The sequence below is a fragment of the Pantherophis guttatus genome, chromosome 4, assembly GCF_059756535.1.
Source record: "Pantherophis guttatus breed Tessera chromosome 4, ASM5975653v1, whole genome shotgun sequence".
Taxonomy (NCBI): domain Eukaryota; kingdom Metazoa; phylum Chordata; class Lepidosauria; order Squamata; family Colubridae; genus Pantherophis; species Pantherophis guttatus.
The window spans coordinates 15,255,548-15,276,806 of NC_142066.1; the positions used below are offsets into that span (position 1 = coordinate 15,255,548).

At 41.7% G+C, this 21,259-nt stretch overlaps 1 protein-coding gene across 1 annotated transcript; it reads right to left on the bottom strand.

Moving 5' to 3' along the window:
• Window positions 1-12,275: 12,275 nt before the first annotated feature.
• Window positions 12,276-18,726, bottom strand: LOC117679694 (vomeronasal type-2 receptor 26-like). Its single transcript, XM_034441852.3, has 4 exons — window positions 17,914-18,726; window positions 16,684-16,911; window positions 14,706-14,832; window positions 12,276-13,387 (listed from the first exon to the last, which is right to left on the bottom strand). Exons 1-4 carry the CDS (start codon window positions 18,724-18,726, stop codon window positions 12,489-12,491), a joined length of 2,067 nt encoding a protein of 688 aa, XP_034297743.3. The 3' UTR covers window positions 12,276-12,488.
• Window positions 18,727-21,259: the final 2,533 nt, after the last annotated feature.

Sequence of the window (21,259 nt, forward strand, 5' to 3'; positions counted from 1 at the left end):
GTGGCTGAAATTCCTTCTGTTGAAACCCTTCAAATGATGCAGTTTCTGCTTGAGAGTATCTTAAATAAACAACAACAAAAAACCGAAACAAAACACAAAACCCTTTTTCTTACCTCTGAAACCCCTGAGAGGAAACAGCTTCGATTGTTTTCCTTACAGAGGTGAGGCAGTCAGAGGAAAATCAGAATGGAGGGAAGTGGGTGGTGGGTGGGTGGGGTGGGGATACGACCAAGCCCCTCCCCCTTTTTGGTTGCATTAATGTATGTCAATTAGTGTTCTATCAAAGTGACAATAAAGTTTGTTCTGTTCTGTTCTGTTCTGTTCTGTTCTGTTCTATGCCATGCCATGCCACTCCACTCCATTGCATTCCATTGCATTCCATTGCATTCCATTCCATTCCATTCCATTCCATTCAATCTTTTCTTTTCTTTTCTTTTCTTTTCTTTTCTTTTTTCTTTTCTTTTCTTTTCTTTTCTTTTCTTTTCTTTTCTTTTCTTTTCTTTTCCCTGTTCTGTTCTGTTCTTTTCCCTATTCTGTTCTGTTCTGTTCTATTCTATTCTAATCCATGCCATTTCATGCCACTCCACTGCATTCCATTCCATTCCCTCTTCTCTCATCTCTTCTCTCCTCTCATCTCCTCTTCTCTCCTCTCCCTCTTTCCTTTCCTTTCCCTTCCTTCCTTCCTGCTTTTCCTTTCTTACTTTCTCTCTCTTCCTTTAGTTTCCTTTCCTCCCCCTCCATCCGTCTGTTCCTCCCTCCCTCCCTCCTTTTTCTTTTCTTTTCTTTCTTACTTTCTCTCCCTCTTTCCTTTCCCTTCCTTCTTGCTTTTCTTTTCTTCCTTTCTCTCTCTTCCTCTCTTTTCCTCCACCACCCGCCCTCCTTTTTTCTTTTCTTTCCTACTTTCTCTCCCTCTTTCCTTTCCCTTCCTTCTTGCCTTTCTTTTCTTCCTTTCTCTCTCTTCCTCTCTTTTCCTCCACCTCCCTCCCTCCTTTTTTCTTTTCTTTCCTACTTTCTCTCCCTCTTTCCTTTCCTCCTCCCCCTCCCTCCCTCCTTTCTTTTCTCTCTTACTTACTGTCCCTCTTTCCTTTCCCTCCCTCCATCCTTTCCTGCTTTTCCTTTCTTCCTTTCTCTCTCTTCTTTTCCTTTCCTCCCCTTCCGTTCCTCCGTCCTTCCCTCCCTCCTTCCTTTTTCTTTTCATTTTTTAATTTCTCTCCCTCTTTCCTTTCCCTTGCTTCCTGCTTTCCCTTTCTTACTTTCCCTCTCTTCCTTCCCTTCCCTTTCCGTATTCAACCCCCTTTCCTTCCCTTGAATAGCCTCTGAATATCAATCGTTGTCCGCCATCTGCTGGTGGCCCGAAGAGTTGCAGCCTTTGGATAGCCATAGTTGAAATATGAATCCATAAGGCTGGTCCATATTGAGATCACAGATACGGTCCCCACAAGTTACAAGCGAGAGGTAACAGGGCATTGAAACTCTGACTAAGAGTGGGGATTTTCTTTTCTTTTCTTTCTTACGCTCCGTCTTACCTTTCCTTTTCCTTCCTTCCTTCCTTCCTTCCTTCCTTCCTTCCTTCCTTCCTTCCTTCCTTCCTGCCTGCCTGCCTGCCTGCCTGCTTTTCCTTTCCTTTCCTTCTTCAACCCCCCTTCCTTCCCTTGAATAGCATTTCTTCCTTCTTTCCTTTTTCTTTTCTTTCCTAATTTCTCTCTCTCCCTCTTTCCTTTCTTTTCTTTTCCTTTCCTACCCCTCCCTCCCTCCTTTTTCTTTTCTTTTCTTTCTTTCTTACTCTTCCTCTTTCCTTTCCCTTCCTTCCTTCCTTCCTGCCTGCTTTTCCTTTCTTATTTTCTCTCTCTTCCTTTCCTTTCCTCCCCCTCTGTCCCTCCCTCCCTCCCTCCTTCTTTTCTTTTCTTTTCTTTTCTTTTCTTTTCTTTTCTTTTCTTTCCTTTCCTTTCCTTTCCTTTCCTTTCCTTTCCTTTCCTTTCCTTTCCTTTCCTTTCCTTTCCTTTCTTACTTTCTCTCCCTCTTTCCTTTCCCTCCCTTCTTGCTTTTCCTTTCTTACTTTGCCTCTCTTCCCTTCCCTCTTCCTTTCCTTTCCTTTCCTTTCCTTTCCTTTCCTTTCCTTTCCTTTCTTACTTTCTCTCCCTCTTTCCTTTCCCTCCCTTCTTGCTTTTCCTTTCTTACTTTGCCTCTCTTCCCTTCCCTCTTCCTTTCCTTTCCTTTCCTTTCCTTTCCTTTCCTTTCCTTTCCTTTCCTTTCCTTCCCTTCCTTTCCCTTCCCTTCCCACTTCCCTTTCCTTTCCTTCTTCAACCCCCTCTTCCTTCCATTGAATAGCCTCTGAATATCAATCCTTTTCCGCCATCTGCTGGTGGCCTGAAGAGTTGCAGCCTTTGGATAGCCGTAGTTGAAATATGAATCTATAAGGCTGGTCCATGTTGAGATCAGAGATACGGTCCCCACAAGTTACAAGCAAGAGGTAACAGGGCATTAAACTCTGACTAAGAGTGGGGATGGGGCGAAGACTCAGTCGGGGATCCTGTGGCCCAGAAAATCAATTGGTTTCTCTAGGTAGTCTTCAACTTACATCCGTTTGTTTAGTGACAGTTCAAAGTTACAAGGGCAGTGAGGAAAGTGACTTATGACATTTTTCACACTTACAACCATTTGCAGTATCCTCATGGTCAGGTAATCAAAATTCAGACGCTTGGCGAGTGTCTCATATTTATGACGGTTGCAGTATCCTGCGGTCATGGGAACACTTTTTAAAATATTTTAATTCACCAGTGATTGAGATGCAGAGTTAAATTTTGAACTCTGTTGCTTGTTGTCTTCTCAATGCTGGGCTTTTTGGGAAGCCTCCCTCTCTCTCTTCCTCCTTTCTGCTTTTTGCAGATGTTGCCTTTCAATTCCTTTTTCCAAAATACTTTGCCATTCTAATTCAAAGTTTTCTTCCCTCCTCTCCCTGCCCCTCCCCAGAGAAAATAGGATTGGCGACCCTTTCTTTTCCTTTCCTTTTTTCTCATTTCCCCTTTCCCCCTTCCTTCCTTCTTTTTTCTTTTCCTTCTTACTTTCTCTCTCTCCCCCTTTTTTCCTTTCCTTTCCTACCCCTCCCTCCATCCCTTTTCTTTTCTTTCCTTTTTTCTCATTTCCCCTTCCTTCCTTCCTTCCTTCCTTCCTTCCTTCCTTCCTTCCTTCTTTTTTCTTTTCTTTCTTAATTTCTCTCTCTCCCCCTTCTTTTCCTTTCCTTTCCTACCACTCCCTCCCTCCCTCCTTTTTTTCTTTTTTTTCCTTTTTTCTCATTTCCCCTTCGTTCCTTCCTTCCTTCATTATTTTTTCTTTTCTTTGATACTTTCTCTTTCCCCCCCTTTCCTTTCCTTTCCTACCCCTCCCTCCCTCCATTTTCTTTTCTTTTCTTTCTTACTTACTCTCCCTCTTTCCTTTCCTTTCCTTTCCCTTCCTTCCTTCCTTCCTGCTTTTCCTTTCTTACTTTGCCTCTCTTCCTTTCCTTTCCTTTCCTTTCCTTTCCTTTCCTTTCCTTTCCTTTCCTTTCCTTTCCTTCCCTTTCCTTCCCTTCCCTTCCCACTTTCCTTTCCTTTCCTTCTTCAATCCCCTCTTCCTTTCATTGAATAGCCTCTGAATATCAATCCTTTTCCGCCATCTGCTGGTGGCCCGAAGAGTTGCAGCCTTTGGATAGCCATAGTTGAAATATGAATATAGAAGGCTCATCCATGTTGAGATCACAGATACGATCCCCACAAGTTATCAGCGAAATGTAACAGGGCATTAAACTCTGAGTAAGAGTGGGGATGGGGCGAAGACTCAGTCGGGGATCCTGTGGCCCAGAAAATCAGATTGTTTCTCTAGGTAGTCTTCAATTTACATCCGTTTGTTTAGTGACAGTTCAAAGCTACGATGGCAGTGAGGAAAGTGACTTATGACATTTGTCACACTTACAACCATTGCAGTATCCTCATGGTCAGGTAATCAGAATTCAGACGCTTGGCGAGTGACTCATATTTATGACGGTTGCAGTATCCTGCGGTCATGGGAACACTTTTTAAAATATTTTAGTTCACCAGTGGAAAATAGGATTGGCGACCCTTTCTTTTCCTTTCCTTTTTTCTTATTTTCCCCCCTTCCTTCCTTCTTTTTTCTTTTCCTTCTTACTTTCTCTCGCTCCCCCTTTTTTCCTTTCCTTTCCTACCCCTCCCTCCCTCCCTTTTCTTTTCTTTCTTTTTTTCTCATTTCCCCTTCCTTCCTTCCTTCCCTCCTTTTCTTTTCTTTATTTACTCTTCCTCTTTCCTTTCCTTTCCTTTCCCTTCCTTCCTTCCTTCCTTCTGCCTGCCTGCTTTTCCTTTCTTATTTTCTCTCTCTTCCTTTCCTTTCCTCCCCCTCAGTCCCTTCCTCCTTCTTTTCTTTTCTTTTCTTTTCTTTTCTTTTCTTTTCTTTTCTTTCCTTTCTTACTTTCTCTCCCTCTTTCCTTTCCCTTCCTTGTTGCTTTTCCTTTCTTACTTTGCCTCTCTTCCCTTCCCTCTTCCTTTCCTTTCCTTCCCTTCCCTTCCCTTCCCTTCCCTTCCCTTCCCTTTCCTTTCCTTTCCGTTCCGTTCCGTTCCTTTCCGTTCCTTTCCTTTCCTTTCCTTTCCTTTCCTTTCCTTTCCTTCTTCAACCCTCCTTCCTTCCCTTGAATAGCCTTCCTTCCTTCCTTCCTTTTCCTTTTCTTTCCTAATTTCTCTCCCTCCCCCTTTCCTTTCTTTTCCTTTTCTTTCCTACCCCTCCCTCCCTCCCTCCCTCCTTTTTCTTTCCTTTCCTTTCCTTTCTTTCTTCCTCTTCCTCTTTCTTTTCCTTTCCCTTCCTTCCTTCCTGCTTTTCCTTTCTTACTTTCTCTCTCTTCCTTTCCTTTCCTCACCCTCCGTCCCTCCTTTTTTTCTTTTCTTTTCTTTCCTTCCCTTTCCTTCTTACTTTCTCTCTCTTCCTTTCCTTTCCTCCCCTCCCCCCTCCTTTCCACTTTCTTTTCTTTTCTTTCTTACTTTCCCTCCCTCCCTCTTTCCATTCCTTCTTCCTTTTCCTTTCTTACTTTCTCTCCCTCTTTCCTTTCCTTTCCTTGTTGCTTTTCCTTTCTTACTTTGCCTCTCTTCCCTTCCCTCTTCCTTTCCTTCCCTTCCCTTCCCTTCCCTTCCCTTCCCTTCCCTTCCCTTCCCTTTCCTTTCCTTTCCGTTCCGTTCCTTTCCGTTCCTTTCCTTTCCTTTCCTTTCCTTTCCTTTCCTTTCCTTTCCTTTCCTTTCCTTCTTCAACCCTCCTTCCTTCCCTTGAATAGCCTTCCTTCCTTCCTTCCTTTTCCTTTTCTTTCCTAATTTCTCTCCCTCCCCCTTTCCTTTCTTTTCCTTTTCTTTCCTACCCCTCCCTCCCTCCCTCCTTTTTCTTTCCTTTCCTTTCCTTTTCTTTCTTTCTTCCTCTTCCTCTTTCTTTTCCTTTCCCTTCCTTCCTTCCTGCTTTTCCTTTCTTACTTTCTCTCTCTTCCTTTCCTTTCCTCACCCTCCGTCCCTCCTTTTTTTCTTTTCTTTTCTTTCCTTCCCTTTCCTTCTTACTTTCTCTCTCTTCCTTTCCTTTCCTCCCCTCCCCCCTCCTTTCCACTTTCTTTTCTTTTCTTTCTTACTTTCCCTCCCTCCCTCTTTCCATTCATTCTTCCTTTTCCTTTCTTACTTTCTCTCTCTTCCTTTCCTTTCCTTTCCTTTCCTTTCCTTTCCTTTCCTTTCCTTTCCTTTCCTTTCCTTTCCTTTCCTTCCCTTCCCTTCCCTTCCCGTCCCACTTTCCTTTCCTTTCCTTCTTCAACCCCCTCTTCTTTCCATTGAATAGCCTCTGAATATCAATCCTTTTCCGCCATCTGCTGGTGGCCCGAAGAGTTGCAGCCTTTGGATAGCCGTAGTTGAAATATGAATCTATAAGGCTGGTCCATGTTGAGATCAGAGATACGATCCGCACAAGATACAAGCGAAATGTAACAGGGCATTAAACTCTGAGTAAGAGTGGGGATGGGGCGAAGACTCAGTCGGGGATCCTGTGGCCCAGAATATCAGATTGTTTCTCTAGGTAGTCTTCAACTTACATCAGTTTGTTTAGTGACAGTTCAAAGCTACGATGACAGTGAGGAAAGTGACTTATGACATTTGTCACACTTACAACCATTGCAGTATCCTCATGGTCAGGTAATCAAAATTCAGATGCTTGGTGAGTGTCTCATATTTATGACGGTTGCAGTATCCTGCGGTCATGGGAACACTTTTTAAAATATTTTAGTTCACCAGTGGAAAATAGGATTGGCGACCCTTTCTTTTCCTTTCCTTTTTTCTCATTTCCCCTTTCCCCCTTTCCTTCCTTCTTTTTTCTTTTCCTTCTTACTTTCTCTCGCTCTCCCTTTTTTCCTTTCCTTTCCTACCCCTCCCTCTCTCCCTTTTCTTTTCTTTCTTTTTTCTCATTTCCCCTTCCTTCCTTCCCTCCTTTTTCTTTTCTTTTCTTTATTTACTCTTCCTCTTTCCTTTCCTTTCCCTTCCTTCCTTCCTTCCTGCCTGCCTGCTTTTCCTTTCTTATTTTCTCTCTCTTCCTTTCCTTTCCTCCCCCTCTGTCCCTCCCTCCCTCCTTCTTTTCTTTCCTTTCCTTTCCTTTCTTACTTTCTCTCCCTCTTTCCTTTCCCTTTCTTCTTGCTTTTCCTTTCTTACTTTGCCTAGCTTCCCCTTTTTTCCTTTCCTTTCCTACCCCTCCTTCCCTCCTTTTTCTTTTCTTTTCTTTTTTCTTTTCTTTATTTACTCTTCCTCTTTCCTTTCCTTTCCTTTCCCTTCCTTCCTTCCTGCCTGCCTGCCTGCCTGCCTGCTTTTCCTTTCTTATTTTCTCTCTCTTCCTTTCCTTTCCTCCCCCTCTGTCCCTCCCTCTTTCTTTTCTTTCCTTTCCTTTCTTACTTTCTCTCCCTTTCCTTTCCCTTCCTTCTTGCTTTTCCTTTCTTACTTTGCCTCTCTTCCCTTCCCTCTTCCTTCCTTCCTTCCTTCCCTTCCCTACCCTACCCTTCCCTTCCCTCTTCCTTTCCTTTCCTTTCCTTTCCTTTCCTTTCCTTTCCTTTCCTTTCCTTTCCTTTCCTTTCCTTTCCTTTCCTTCCCTTCCCTTCCCTTCCCTTCCCTTCCCTTCCCTTCCCACTTTCCTTCCCTTTCCTTCTTCAACCCCCTCTTCTTTCCATTGAATAGCCTCTGAATATCAATCCTTTTCCGCCATCTGCTGGTGGCCCGAAGAGTTGCAGTCTTTGGATAGCCGTAGTTGAAATATGAATCTATAAGGCTGGTCCATGTTGAGATCACAGATACGGTCCCCACAAGTTATCAGCGAAATGTAACAGGGCATTTAAACTCTGACTAAGAGTGGGGATAGGGCGAAGACTCAGTCGAGGAACCTGTGGCCCAGAAAATCAAATTGTTTCTCTAGGTAGTCTTCAACTTAGAACAGTTTGCTTAGTGACAGTTCAAAGTTGCAAAGGCAGTGAGGAAAGTGACTTATGACATTTTCCACACTTACAGCCATTGCAGTATCCTCATGGTCAGGTAATCAAAATTCAGACACTTGGCAACTGACTCATATTTATGACGGTTGCAATATCCTGTGGACAGGTGAACAATTTTTGAGACCTTTGGACAAGCAAAGTCAATGGGGAAGCCGGATTCACTTAACAACCATGTTACTAACTTAACAACCGCATCGATTCACTTCTCAACTCTGGAAAAGAAAGATCATAAAATGGGGGACAAAACTTAACAAATGTCTCACTTAACAACTGAAATTTTGGGCTCCGCTGTCGTCATATGTCAAGGACTATCTGTTTCACTGACCATATCTCAAAGATGTTATGGCTAGAATGTTGACCTAACAGGAAGTGCTAAATATTATTATGGTCAGATAGATATGTTAATCTAAAATTTTCTTTCTTTCTTTTTAATAAGTTTTTTATTCTTTATTTTTTTTACAAACATACCATTGGGTGAACGGTGTGGTACCGGAGTGCCTTATATTTTAGTACAAATAGAATAATATTCTTCATTTTTAATACAATTGACTATTTTATAAAGTTTTAATAATAGTACATATATTTTGTTGAATTATAATCTTTCCTTCTTTGATTATTCGATATTTTAGTACGTTATTTTTATACCAATCTACAAATTCTAAATGTCACTCCTCTTACTACAAATAAAATATTAATAATCATGTTTGCTGTGTTTGACAAACTTATATACCCTGTTTCCCCGAAAATAAGACATCCCCTGATAATAAGCCCAATCGGTTTTTTGAGCACATGCGCTAAAATAAGTACCTCCTGAAAATAAGCCCTCTCCAAAAATATTTAAATACATGTGCAGCTGGTCCCTGCCATTTCCTCTGGTTTCCTCCATGCGCCCCAAAATAATAAGATCTCCCCAAAAATGAGGCCAAGTGCTTATTTTGTGGTTCAAAAAAAAAATTAAGACAGGGTCTTATTTTCGGGGAAATATGGTAGTTCTAATAGTCGTACACAGATTTATATTTAATTGTAATCTTCCATTGTTTATGCCCTTTCTAACTTTTTAGTCATGCCACTATTATCACATTTTACTACAAATACTACAAATAAAATAATATTCATCATATTTACGTTTGACAAGTTATATAATTCTAATACACATTTTTGTTAAATTATACTCGTTATCTTGTTCAATATTTCCGTCTATTGTTTTTATGTCAGTCAAATTCCACATATCGTTCCTTTTACTACAAATAGAATGTTGGTAATCATATTTGTTATATTTAACCAACTTACATAGTTCTACTAATAATACATATATTTATGTTAAATTATAATCTTCGACTGTTTAATTATTCAATATTTCAATATATTGTTTTTATAGCCATCACCATATGGTTCAAACATTTTCAAAATTACCATCATTAAGATTCTAGCTTCCCTTCTTGTTATTAATTCACTTTGTAATGTAAAAATATATATTCCATTAATTCCCCTTTCTCTAACTTCCAACCCTCTTTTAACTTATCTCACTATTGTTTTTTTTTTAAAATGTTCCCTTTTTTAAAATCTAAGCTAAAATCTAAAATTTTCTAATGTCACCTGCCTTTGTCTTGCTTTTAAATAAGCAAACATATATAACCCTGGTTTAGCTTTGCTTAGGTGGGCTCAGTAAAGTATTAAAAGCTTTGCTCGGAATCCAGAATATAGTGTATTATTGCTTGAAGGCATTGTTGGAAGAAATGTCCATCTGGTTCAGTTCCAAGCTGGGAGAAAGACACTGGAAACATGGAGGCTGGTTGGAAAGATGGTTTAATGATGAAGCAGAAGCACATGGGTTTTGGGCAGCTGACCACAGGGAGATGAGAGTGGTGGGCAGTGATGAAAAACCCCCAGTTCGGACCGGATCACCTGAACCGGTAGTAATGGAGGCGGGTGGTTCAGAGAACCGGTAGCAAAAATCCCTGCCCGCCACTCCCAGCTGAGCCGCACAATTATCAGAGGCTTTTTCTTTTAATTTTTAAAAGCATTTTTTCTACAACCTCTTCGGCCGAAAAACTGCTTTTAAAAGTAAAAAAAAAAAGCCTCTGATGATCGCGCGGCTCAGCTGGGGTCATCAAAGGTATCGTCAGCTGATGATCCCAGCTGAGTTGCCTGATCGGCAGAGGCTTTTTTTCTTTTAAAAGCCTCTGACAATCCAAGCTGAGTTGCCTGATCGGCAGAGATTTTTTTTCTTTTAAAAGCCTCTGACGATCCAAGCTGAGTTGCCTGATCGGCAGAGATTTTTTTTCTTTTAAAAGCCTCTGACGATCCAAGCTGAGTTGCCTGATCGGCAGAGACTTTTTTTCTTTTAAAAGCCTCTGACGATCCAAGCCGAGTTGCCTGATTGGCAGAGGTTCTTTTTCTTTTAAATGTCTCTGACGATCCAAGCTGAGTTGCTTGATCGGCAGAGGTTTTTTTTCTTTTAAATATCTCTGATGATCCAAGCTGAGTTGCCTGATCAGCAGAGGCTTTTAAAAGAAAAAAAGCCTCTGCCGATCAGGCAACTCAGCTGGGATCGTCAGAGCCTTTTGAAAGCATTTTTTTACAACCTCTTTGCTGAAGAGGTTGTAGAAAAAATGGTTTTAAAAGAAAAAAAAAATTGGCCACGCCCACCCAGTCACATTACCCCCCCAAACCACACCCACAGAACTGGTAGTAACAAATTTTAGATTTCACCACTGGTGGCGGATATTTATACCTTCTCTTCAGCTTTGCACTTGAGCTTCCTGTTCCTGTGCAAGAACATGGGCACAGATTTTTCGTCGGGCCCTGAAAACCCATTTATTTCAACTAGCTGGGCTAGCCTGAGTCAAATTTTAAATGGATTTTAAATTGGAATGTTTTAATTACGGCCAAAATTATTTAATTATTTTAAACAGTTTTTAGGTTTTGTATGTATGTCTTGTTTTTACTTTGGCTGTTCACCGCCCTGAGTCCTACATTGGAGAAGGGCGGTATAGAAATTTAAACAAATAAATAAATAAATAAATAAAACATGTATTCTATTGGCTGTTGTCAGACTCCCATGGTGTCATGTACAAATTCTAGGAGTTAGTCTGAGCTACGTTTGATTGAAGTTTGGGCTGATGCAATGAAGGGGCTTAATGGGCAATTCCTATTGTGGTTGAAGGCTAATCCTACCTTTGTTGGATCTTGGGTGATGGTATTTGTTTATGACTAGACCTAGCTATTTCTTTATCTCTTAAGTGCTGACATCTGCTGAGGGCTATTAAGAAAGGTGGCGGCTGCTTTCCAAGAGCACGTTTCTCCATTTCTCATCCAGGGAAATATAATATTCTGCCTTTTTACTATTTCTCAAAATATTTGGTTCTTCTAGGAGAGTGCTAACTTTCTACAGCATGTAAATAACATTTTGTGTATCTTTAAACCCCATATTTTGGACACGACACAATGGTTTCTCTTCCCTATCTAATTTACCTGACAAAATTACAAAAGGCAAGGGTTTCATCGGGATATATTTATTTTCACCTGGGGAAAGAAATACAGTATTTCCTTAATATGTATCCTTAAACCTTCATGCCATTAGGAATTGTCCATTAAAATAATTGCTCAACTCATATGCATCTTCTAATTTAGTTGGAAGTGACATGAAGAGTTTGGTAAGGATTGTATTATCACCTTCGATGGCAAAATTTAATTAGTCATTAATTTTAATGAATTAGTCAGTGGTTTTTAAGGGGTAGGAAAGTCACTCAACTCCCTATAAAGAATCACAATTGGTTCTTTCTAACGTTTATCGTGATAGTGGCCAGTTCTTTTTTTTTTTATTACTATTGAATACCCAAACAGAACAACTTAATTAAATCATATGGAAAATGTCTTGCTGAAAAATTAATTTAACCCCTCCACCAGGGGTGAAATCTAAATTTTTTTGCTACCAGTTCTGTGGGTGTGGCTTAATTAGTGGGCGGGGCTTGGTGGTAAGGTGACTGGGTGGGCGTGGCCAAGTCAATGTCACTTCTTCGCCCTTTTTTAACCTACAAAACACAACACAACACAATTGGCTCACCCACAATGTAAAAGCAGCTGTGCTAGACCCAAAATGGCCCCTGCAACAAGCAGGAACCTCACACAGCCACAAAAAGCCCAAAAAACCAACTTTCACACTTTACACACACAAAATTCCACATACAGCTTTGTGAGATTTTGTGTGTTTGTGTAGTTAGAGTGAAACACTACAGAAACACACTAAATCTCAGAAAGCTGCACAAATTTTATTTTATTTTATTTTTATTTTTATATAAAAGCAGCTAAATTTAAAACTTCCTAAACTTTAAATGGCTAGGTCTAAAAAAAGAACAACTAAAAAAAACCCCAATTAACTATTTTTTTAAAGCTCCCAAAGGGGAAAAAAACTTACTCAAAAAACAGGGGTCTCCAACCTTGGCAACTTTAAGACTTGTGGACTTCAACTCCCAGGATTCCTCAGCCAGCTTTGCTGGGAGTTGAAGTCCACAAGTCTAGGCAGGAAGGCAGGCAGGCAGATAGAGCTGCTCACCGATGAGCTTGATTGCAGGCAGGGAGATTCAGTTGCTTGCTGATGCAATGGTTTGCAGGTATTACAGCAAGCGAAGCAAGGCAGGCGTTGCGACCAGCAGCTAAGGTAAGCAAGCTGGAAGCTGGAGGGGGGCTGCCCTCCACCCATAAAATCCCCATCAAGTTTTAAGGCAAAAGACAAATTCAGTTGAGTTTGTTTATACTTTATTACCTACATAGATAATGTATTTCCTAATAGTTTACTTTTCAGTATACTAATTGAATTTGAACACTAATGTAACTGTTTGAAATGTTTGTGTAGCTTCATCCGATTATTCATTCATTCCTGTATATGAAAATGACTGCACATACACATCCAATCGGTATTCGCTTGTTCAAAATTCAATCTTGTTCTTTTTTTTTATTTCTTGTGTACTAAATGCTCTCTAGTGTTGAGCTCAGGCCTCCATATAATTATATAGATTTTGGGGGTGAAGATGCATCCCAATAAGCCAGCACCGGAAGACAGGATTGAGAAGATCTCCACAGCCACCATGTATTTCCCTTTGGTGCTCAGGTAGGTGGGGACAAAAGTCAGCCAAACACTGCAGAAAACCAACATGCTGAAGGTGATGAACTTGGCTTCATTAAAACTGTCTGGTAACTTCCTGGCCAGGAAGGCCACAGTGAAGCTGAGAAGAGCCAAGAGTCCCATGTAGCTCAAGACACAGTAAAACATGGTGATGGAGCCTTCATGACATTCGACTATGATTTCTCCAAGGAGGGTCTCCATGTCCAAATCTGGAAATGGAGGAGAAGTACTCAGCCAAACAACACAAATAGTTACTTGAATGAAGGAACAGAACCAGATAATAGAATAGGCCAACTTTTGCCCCACCCATTTGTGAAATAGGCTTCCTGGCTTTGATGCTAGGAATGCTATAATGACCGTGATGGTTTTGGCCAATATAGAAGAAATCGCAACAGAGAAGGTGATGCCAAATGTTGTTTGTCGGAGGAGACAGGTCGCCCTATTGGGCTTTCCAATGAACAGAAGTGAGCAGAGGAAACAGAGAAAGAGGGAGACAAGTAGAAGGTAGGTGAGGTTGCGATTGTTGGCTTTGACAATGGGTGTGTCCCGTTGCTTAATGAAGATTGTAAACACCAAAGCTGTAACTAGGGAAAAAAGAAGAGACAGAGACACCAGAGTAATGCCCAGTGGCTCTTCAAAGGAGAGGAAATTCAGTGTCTTTGGAACACACTCATTGTGAGCTTTGTTTGGAAATTGATCCTCTGGACAACGATCACAATTCTCCATGTCTGAAAAGAAGAGTTTTTGAACAGAATCAAACTTATTCCAAGTTTCAGAGTCGCTTGTCTGGAACATCTCTGCAATCTGACCCATTCCTTAAAACTTTCTCTAGCTGTCTTATTTCAATCTGCAATCTCTCATCTATCTATCTATCTATCTATCTATCTATCTATCTATCTATCTATCTATCTATCTATCATCTCTGTCTGTCTGTCTGTCTGTCTATCATCTCTCCCTCTCCCTCTCTCCCCCCTCTCTCCATCAGTGGTGGATTTCAAATTTTTTTACTACCAGTTCTGTGGGCGTGGCTTGGTAGGTGTGGCCTGGCTTGGTGGGCATAGCTTGGTGGGCATGGCAGGAAAAGGATACTGTAAAATCTCCATTCCCACCCCACTCCAGGGGAAGGATACTGCAGAATCCCTATTTCCTCCCGATCAACTGGGACTCAGGAGGCAGAGAATAGATGGGGGCAGGGCCAGTCAGAGGTGGTATTTGCCGGTTCTCCGAACTACTCAAAATTTCTGCTACCGGTTCTCCAGAACTGGTCAGAACCTGTTAAAACCCACCTCTGCTATCCATCCATCCATCCATTCCTCCATCAGTCTATCTATCTATCTATCTATCTATCTATCTATCTATCTATCTATCTATCTATCTGATATAGATTAACAGAGATTAACAGTTTTATAGCCCTCTTTCAATGAAATCAGGATGGCTCAAGGATACCATCCCTGAGAGATGCTCCTTTCTTTTTAATGTTTCAGGTAAAGGTAAAGGTTCCCCTCGCACATGTTAGCTAGTTGTTCCCAATTCTAGGGGGTGCTGGTCATCTCTGTTTCAAAGCCAAGGAGCCAGCGCTGTCCGAAGACGTTTCCATGGTCATGTGGCCGGCATGATTAAACACCAAGGGTGCATGGAACGCTGTTATCTTCCCACCAAAAATGGTCCCTATTTTTCTACTTGCATTTTTTAGGTGCTTTCCAACTGCTAGGTTGGCAGAAGCTGGGACAAGTAATGGGAGCTCTCCCTGTTCCGCGGCACTAGAGATTCGAACTGCTGAACTGCCGACCTTTCGATCGACAATCTCATTGTCTTAGCCACTGAGCCACCGCATCCACCATGTTAATTAACACCATTTTAATGTTTAGCGGCCATTAAAATAAACATCTTCAGTATCTGATTTTGTTATTCAAGCTAGGACATGGTGGAACACCCTGGCGTGAAATGCATCAATGAATCAAGAAATAATATTGAAGAGATTATTTTTAACTTGGCTGCAGAAATAAACTTTCAGACAAAGTTCCATTGAGGTGCTATGAATCTTACCCATTTGTCTGGAGATCATCTTTTCTGGACACGGAGCGCAAGCATAGCAGCAAAATTTCCGCCCTTCGATCTTGTCCTTTCTTTTTCCAAGAGGACAAGGATCATTACATAATGAGAGAGGTGGTAGCTATCCCCAAATAAAGAAAGTAGTCAGTATTAACCTTTTTAAAAGCAATTTTTTCCTTCTTAGATATTTTGTCAGAGGGCTGAGAAAATATCTACAAGACCTCTCACATCCTGGACATAAACTACTTCAACTTCTCCCTTCAAGATGCCACTATAGAGCATTGCATGCCAAAACAACTAGACGCAAAGACAGTTTTTCCCCCTCATGCCATCATTCTGCTAAACACCTAACTACAACAGTACTGTCTTATGCCTAAGGTTATTTATCCACATAGTAGGTGTGCGCTGGGCAGCTGATCTTCCGGTTTCAGGTGCGCATATGTGCACTGGCCACCTGGTCTTCCAGTTTCTGGCACGCATGTGTAGCCTGTGCACATGCATGCACCGGAAACAGGAAGAGTAGCCGCCCGGAGCACTCTTTCAGTTTCAGGCAGTGGTGAAATCTGAACCGGTTTACTACTGGTTCGCTGGCTGCACATGCGCGCTGTGCACCAAATGCGAGGTGCGGGCGTGCACGCACAGCACACACCAAAAGGAGCCTTGGGAAGGTAAGTAGAACCTAAGTGTGTGATCGGCTGTGGCGCGCGATCGTCAGAGTCTTTTTAAAAACTTTTAAAAGCACTTTTTAACAACCTATTCGGGCGAATTGGTTGTAAAAAAATGTTTTAAAAAAGTAATAAAAGGCTCTGACGATCACAGCTGAGGCGCGCGATTGTCAGAGCCTTTTTTTAAACCTTTAAAAGCAGGAAGTAATGACACCCGGGCGGATGGGCAGAGCCTCGCACCACCATTGGTACCGGTTCTCCGAACCACCTGCCACAATCGCTACCAAATCGCCGGATCAGGTCCGAACCGGGAGCATTTCACCCCTGGTTTCAGGGGCTCCCGCGTGCGTGAAGACCAGCTGGCTGGCGTGCTGGAACCTAGAAGAACAATGGGTGACGGCTCGCGTGCCTGGCGAGATGGATCTATGTGCCACTTCCGGCATGCGTGCCATAGGTTTTGCCATCACGGATCCATATCACTTTGTTGATTGTGACTTCCCACCTTGTTAGATCTTTTCTAAACATATCTTTTCTTTTATGTACATGGAGAGCTTATACACCAGAGACAAATTCCTTGTGTGTCCAACCACCCTTGGCCAATAAAGAATTCTATTCTCAGGAGTGAAGCTTTAGATACCAATACTTCCTTCAGATCTGCAGCCTACATCTGTTATTCTCCGAATTCAGTAGGAGGAAAATGCATCTTTTGGCACAGGTTTGGAAATTATTATTAGAATATTTATCATTAAACAGTTCAATAATACATCCAGGGGTCGGATTCAGCCGGTTCAGACCAGTTCAGATGAACCAAATGCTAATTTTATATCTGGTTCGCCGAACCGGTAGTTGCAAGGACTAGCTGGCCCCTTTCCTCCCAGGAGTCTCCACACGGCCCGTTTTAGATGCCAGGTAAGTGTAGCGCCCATCCGGAGGCTGTAGAAGAGTGAAAAACAAGCCTTCCGGAAGTACTGGAAGTCTGGAAATGGGCCTGTTTCTGGCCTCCAGAGCCTGGGGAAGGCCGTTTTCGCCTTCCCGGAGGCTCGAGGAAAGCATCCGAAGCCTGAGGAAGATGAAAACTCTCTCCCCACCATGGTGCAGGAGGCCGAGTAGGCCACACCCACCATGGCCACACCTACCCAGCAAGTGGGTACAGAACCGGTTGCTAAAATTTTTGAATCCCATCCCTGAATACATCTGCTTTTGCACACCTTTGCCATAGATGGAGTGAAATGGATTTGGGGCCTATGGTACGTGAAAAGCGGTGTATATGAAATTGGTCCTTTTAGCTCATGTTAATGATATGGTACCTGAGTGAATTCATGATGCCACTGGATTTTGTCTGGGTGAATGAGGAAGGATTTTCCTGGAGGAGCTTGTGGATCTATTTCTCCAACTGGGATGTTGACATAAGAGTTGTTTGGGAAAGTGACCAGGTTTACAATGTCAAATCCAGCTTGTAATGTTCCATCTTCGTTTAATTTAATTTCATCTCCAGCATTGTTATTGAAGGCAATTCTCTGCAGAAATGGGTGGAGCTTGCAGGAAAAAAAGAGGGTAAGGTTTAAAGAGAAAAAGATACACTTCCTAATGGTTTCAAATAACACCCGTTTTTAACAGTTGGAACAGACTGGAACAGTTTAATTGTAGTTTAACAGACTGGAACAGTTTAATTGTAATTATTGGACCCTAATCCGTGCTAGATACTAAATCTGCGTGCTAGTTCATTTCCGACTCTAGGGGGCAGTGCTCATCTCCGTTTCAAAGCTGAAGAGCCAGTGCTGTCCGAAGATATCTTCTTGGTCATGTGGCTCGCATGACTCAATAGTGAAGGTGCACGGAGCGCTGTTACCTTCCCACCAAAGTGGTCCCTATTTTTCTGCTTGCATTTTTTACGTGCTTTCGAACTGCTAGGTTGGCAGAAGCTGGGACAAGTAACGGGAGCTCACCCCATTACTCGGTCCTTCTGCTGACTTTCTGCTGACCTTCTGCCAAATGGCTGAACTGCCGACCTTCTGATCGACAAGCTCAGTGTCTTAGTCATTGAGCCACCGCGTCCCCCTCATTAGAATAGACATACCCAATTCCTGCAACCTTAATTCATAGTTTTTAGCCTGCAGTCCCCTAATCATCTTTGTTGCTCTTCTCTTTCTTTCTTTCCTCAAGTCCTGACACTGTGCTGTAACCAGGGGTGGGATTCTGCCAGTTCGGATGAACCATAACTCAGACGATCAGCTGTGCCCGACCGCTTGTCCCTGCACTATACCGACCAATATTTCCTTTGTTTGAAGCCCAGCTGATAGGTGCGGTAGAGCGGATTGCCACACCTCAGCTGTTTTACTCACCGGAGCTGCAGTAGAAGTTAATTTTTAGAGCTGTTTTCAAACACACTGCACACATATTTGGCGCGTGTGTGAGTGGAGTGTGTATTTGGTGCACGTGCGTTCAGCGAACTGGTTGTTACCCTGGTTGAATCCCACCACTGGCTGTAACTATGAAGAATCTTTAAAAAAAATACATTGAGAAAGAGGAAATCTTACCTGCCAGGCTTCTATTGTCTTTGATCGCACTTGATCTCTGTCCTTCGGTATGTTCTGATGTGTCCTAACTGTGTGAGCAGCATGTAAGGCTTGAGCCAAAGTATAGACGGCATTGTAGATACTGTAACTATGACTAAGCAGGCTGGTTTCAAAGAAGGGTGCAAGAAGGTCATCTAGTCTTTCTTTTCCAGTACATTCATCATCTTCAGAGGCATTTTTATGTGTTACTGAGCAGCCAAAAGCTTGCTTCCAGACATCTCTAATGAAGCCATCTTGATTCGCCCTGGAAGGGGTGACGGCCTGTATATATTGTTGGAAACCTGGAAGCTCCTTTTTGCTAATTGAGAAGGAAATGGCCCCATGGAACATTTGCATATCAAGACTCTTTTGTATGGAATGTAAGGTGAAATCATTTTGGGCCATCGCGATCCACACTTTCCGTGTGGAAACTTCCTGTGAGAAATGAGAAGCTGTCAGAGGAAAAAGTCTGGTCACCACTAGTGCAGAGGCCAGCCACATAAAGACTATATTTTCTCCATGTATGATAATTGCATTTGTGGTTTTCTCTGTGAACACGGTGACGTGCCTCACCGTTCGTTCAAGCATTTCAAAGAGTTCATAGAAATGGAAGTTTCTGTCAACCCTTTCGGTGAATTCGGAGCAGATTTCATTTTGCGAGAGCAGGGGTTCCATAATTTGGATGAAATGTTCCCCATGTTTGTCATCTGCAATGACAAATCCTACCCATTTCCATCCAAAGTACAGGAAGAGCTGTACTAAACCCTCGTACTGGAGAGCTTCATCGGGGGCCATGCGATAAAAAGGCGGGAAACGTGATTCATCAGTCGCTGCCAATTGAAATGAGCCATAGGAAATCTAAAGGAAAGAAAGGAGGAATGAGAGAAAGAGAGAATGGCAGAGAAAGATACATTCCTTTTTTTATTGATTGAAACCACTTTATTTAAAAAAAATATGGATGCTTAATATTTTTATTATGTTTAAAGATCTCCCAAAAAGGGAGATATCCTTTTTGAATCTTATATGTCTTCTCTCTCTCTCTCTCTCTCTCTCTCTCTCTCTCTCTCTCTCTCTCTCTCTCTCTCTCTCTCTCTCTCATCTATCATCTCTCTCTCTCTCTCTCTCTCTCTCTCTCTCTCTCTATCTCTATCTCTATCTCTATCTGTGGTGGGTTGCCCCCAGTTCGCACTGGTTCACCCACTGACCCCAACATCATCAAAGCGCTTCTGCGTGAGCGAAGTGAGCATGCACGTGTGGCCCCGCTGCAAACCAGTAGTAAAAGTAAGTAGAACCCACCCCTGATCTATATCTATATCTATATATCTATATATCTATATGTCTATGTCTATGTCTATCTATGTCTATGTCTATGTCTATGTCTATGTCTATGTCTATGTCGATATTTATTTATTTTTTATTTATTTATTTATTTATTTATTTATTTATTTATTTATTTATTTATTTAAACTTATATACCGCCCTTCTCCCCAGGGGGACTTAGGGCGGTGGACAGCCAGAAATTAAAACACATATAGTACAAAAGTTAAGAGAAAACTGAGGCATTACCAATTTAAAATCCCAAATCTACAAAATCAAAAAATTCCCAATTTAAAACCCAAAAACCAATAAAATTAAAAGATTAAAAATCCCCATTAAAACCATTTAAGCTAAGATTATATATATATATACCCTGAAAATAAGACCCTGTCTTATATTGTTTTGAACTCTGAAATAAGTACTTGGCCTTATTTCCATGAGTTCAAGAACCCGATTGGCAGGGGTGAAATGCTCCTGGTTTGGACCGGATCGCCTGATCTGGTAGTGATGGAGGCGGGTGGTTTAGAGAACCGGAAGCAAAAATCCCTGCCCCCCCCATTGCCCAGCTGATCTGTGCAATCATCAGAGGCTTTTTTTTTTATTTTTAAAAGCATTTTTTCTACAGCCTCTTTGGCTGAAAAAATGCTTTTAAAAGTAAAAAAAAAAGCCTCTGATGATCGCGCGGCTCAGCTGGGATCATCGGAGGCTTTTAAAAGCATTTTTTCTACAACCTCTTTAACCGAAGAGGTTATAGAAAAAATGTTTTTAAAGGGAAAAAAAAGCCTCTGCTGATCAGGCAAGTCAGCTGGGATCGTCAGAGGCTTTAAAAAAAAAGCCTCTGCCAATCAGGCAAGTCAGCTGGGATCATCAGATGCTTTAAAAAAAAATAAGAAAGCCTTTGCCGATCAGGCAAGTCAGCTGGGATCGTCAGAGGTTTTAAAAGCGGTTTTTTTACAACCTCTTCACCCTCAGTATGGAAGGGATTGCCACTCTCGAATTGGCCTTTTTAATCACACCAGATGCTGTTTTAGGACCTCTTTCCAGAGCACAATACCATAGTCTTTTGAGACTGAAGGTTGCCAATGCATGCTTAAAATGTATGAACTGAAATATCAGTGAGACAGTTAATGACAGGTAGCATAAGCCTTCAGATTCAAACAACTATGCCCTCAGATTCTGTATGTCTTGATTATTCTTATGGAAAGCAGCGATATACTGAAGAGAAACATGGATTAATTAAGGTCCACTCTTTGCCCTAATTTCTTTACTTCGCTTCACTCTTAATTTCTTTACTGATAAATCATCAAATTGCCTCTTGAAGGGGAAATCAAAAGCAGACAATCTGTGCGATTGTCCTAATTTTGAGATCTTTAGTTATGGCTCCAACCTGTGGGATCTTGAAAAGCTGCAAAATTTCTGCCATGCGTATGGAAGTTTCGGGGCTCATCCCTCCGATGATTCCCACAATTTTCTTTTCAGTCCCGCAAATATAGTTAGGGACAATTTTATGCAACTTAAAAAGCAGGTCCAGAGTGGTACGATAGGTCATTAGTGCATCGGAGTAGCTGTCATAGATGTGGAATCCTAGAGTGATGTTGGGCAAGATGTCGGGATCCTTGTTGATCTCTTTCACGGCAAACACTAAAGCCAAGACGTGTTGATAGAACTTGGTTATCACACTGCAAATAAAGTGACTTGCTTCAAAAGAGAATTGTGCTATGCATTATGCCACTAAGGAAAAGATATCCAGTGGAGAAAAAAAACCCCACAGGAAATGTGTTTTGATTTTGCTTTCCTAGACTGCCCTTGTATTGTGTATATTAGAGATCTAGCTTCCAACAATTTGTCTCTTCAGAATCAAGATTGATATCTTTATATGAAGTATTTAATTGTGTACCCCTTAACAGATATTTCAACTGCAATACCAAAAGTACACAAAAGGAAAAGGCTTCAGCGTGAATATAAAGTCATGAGTTCCCTTTGGAATAATTGGAGAAACCATGACAGATTT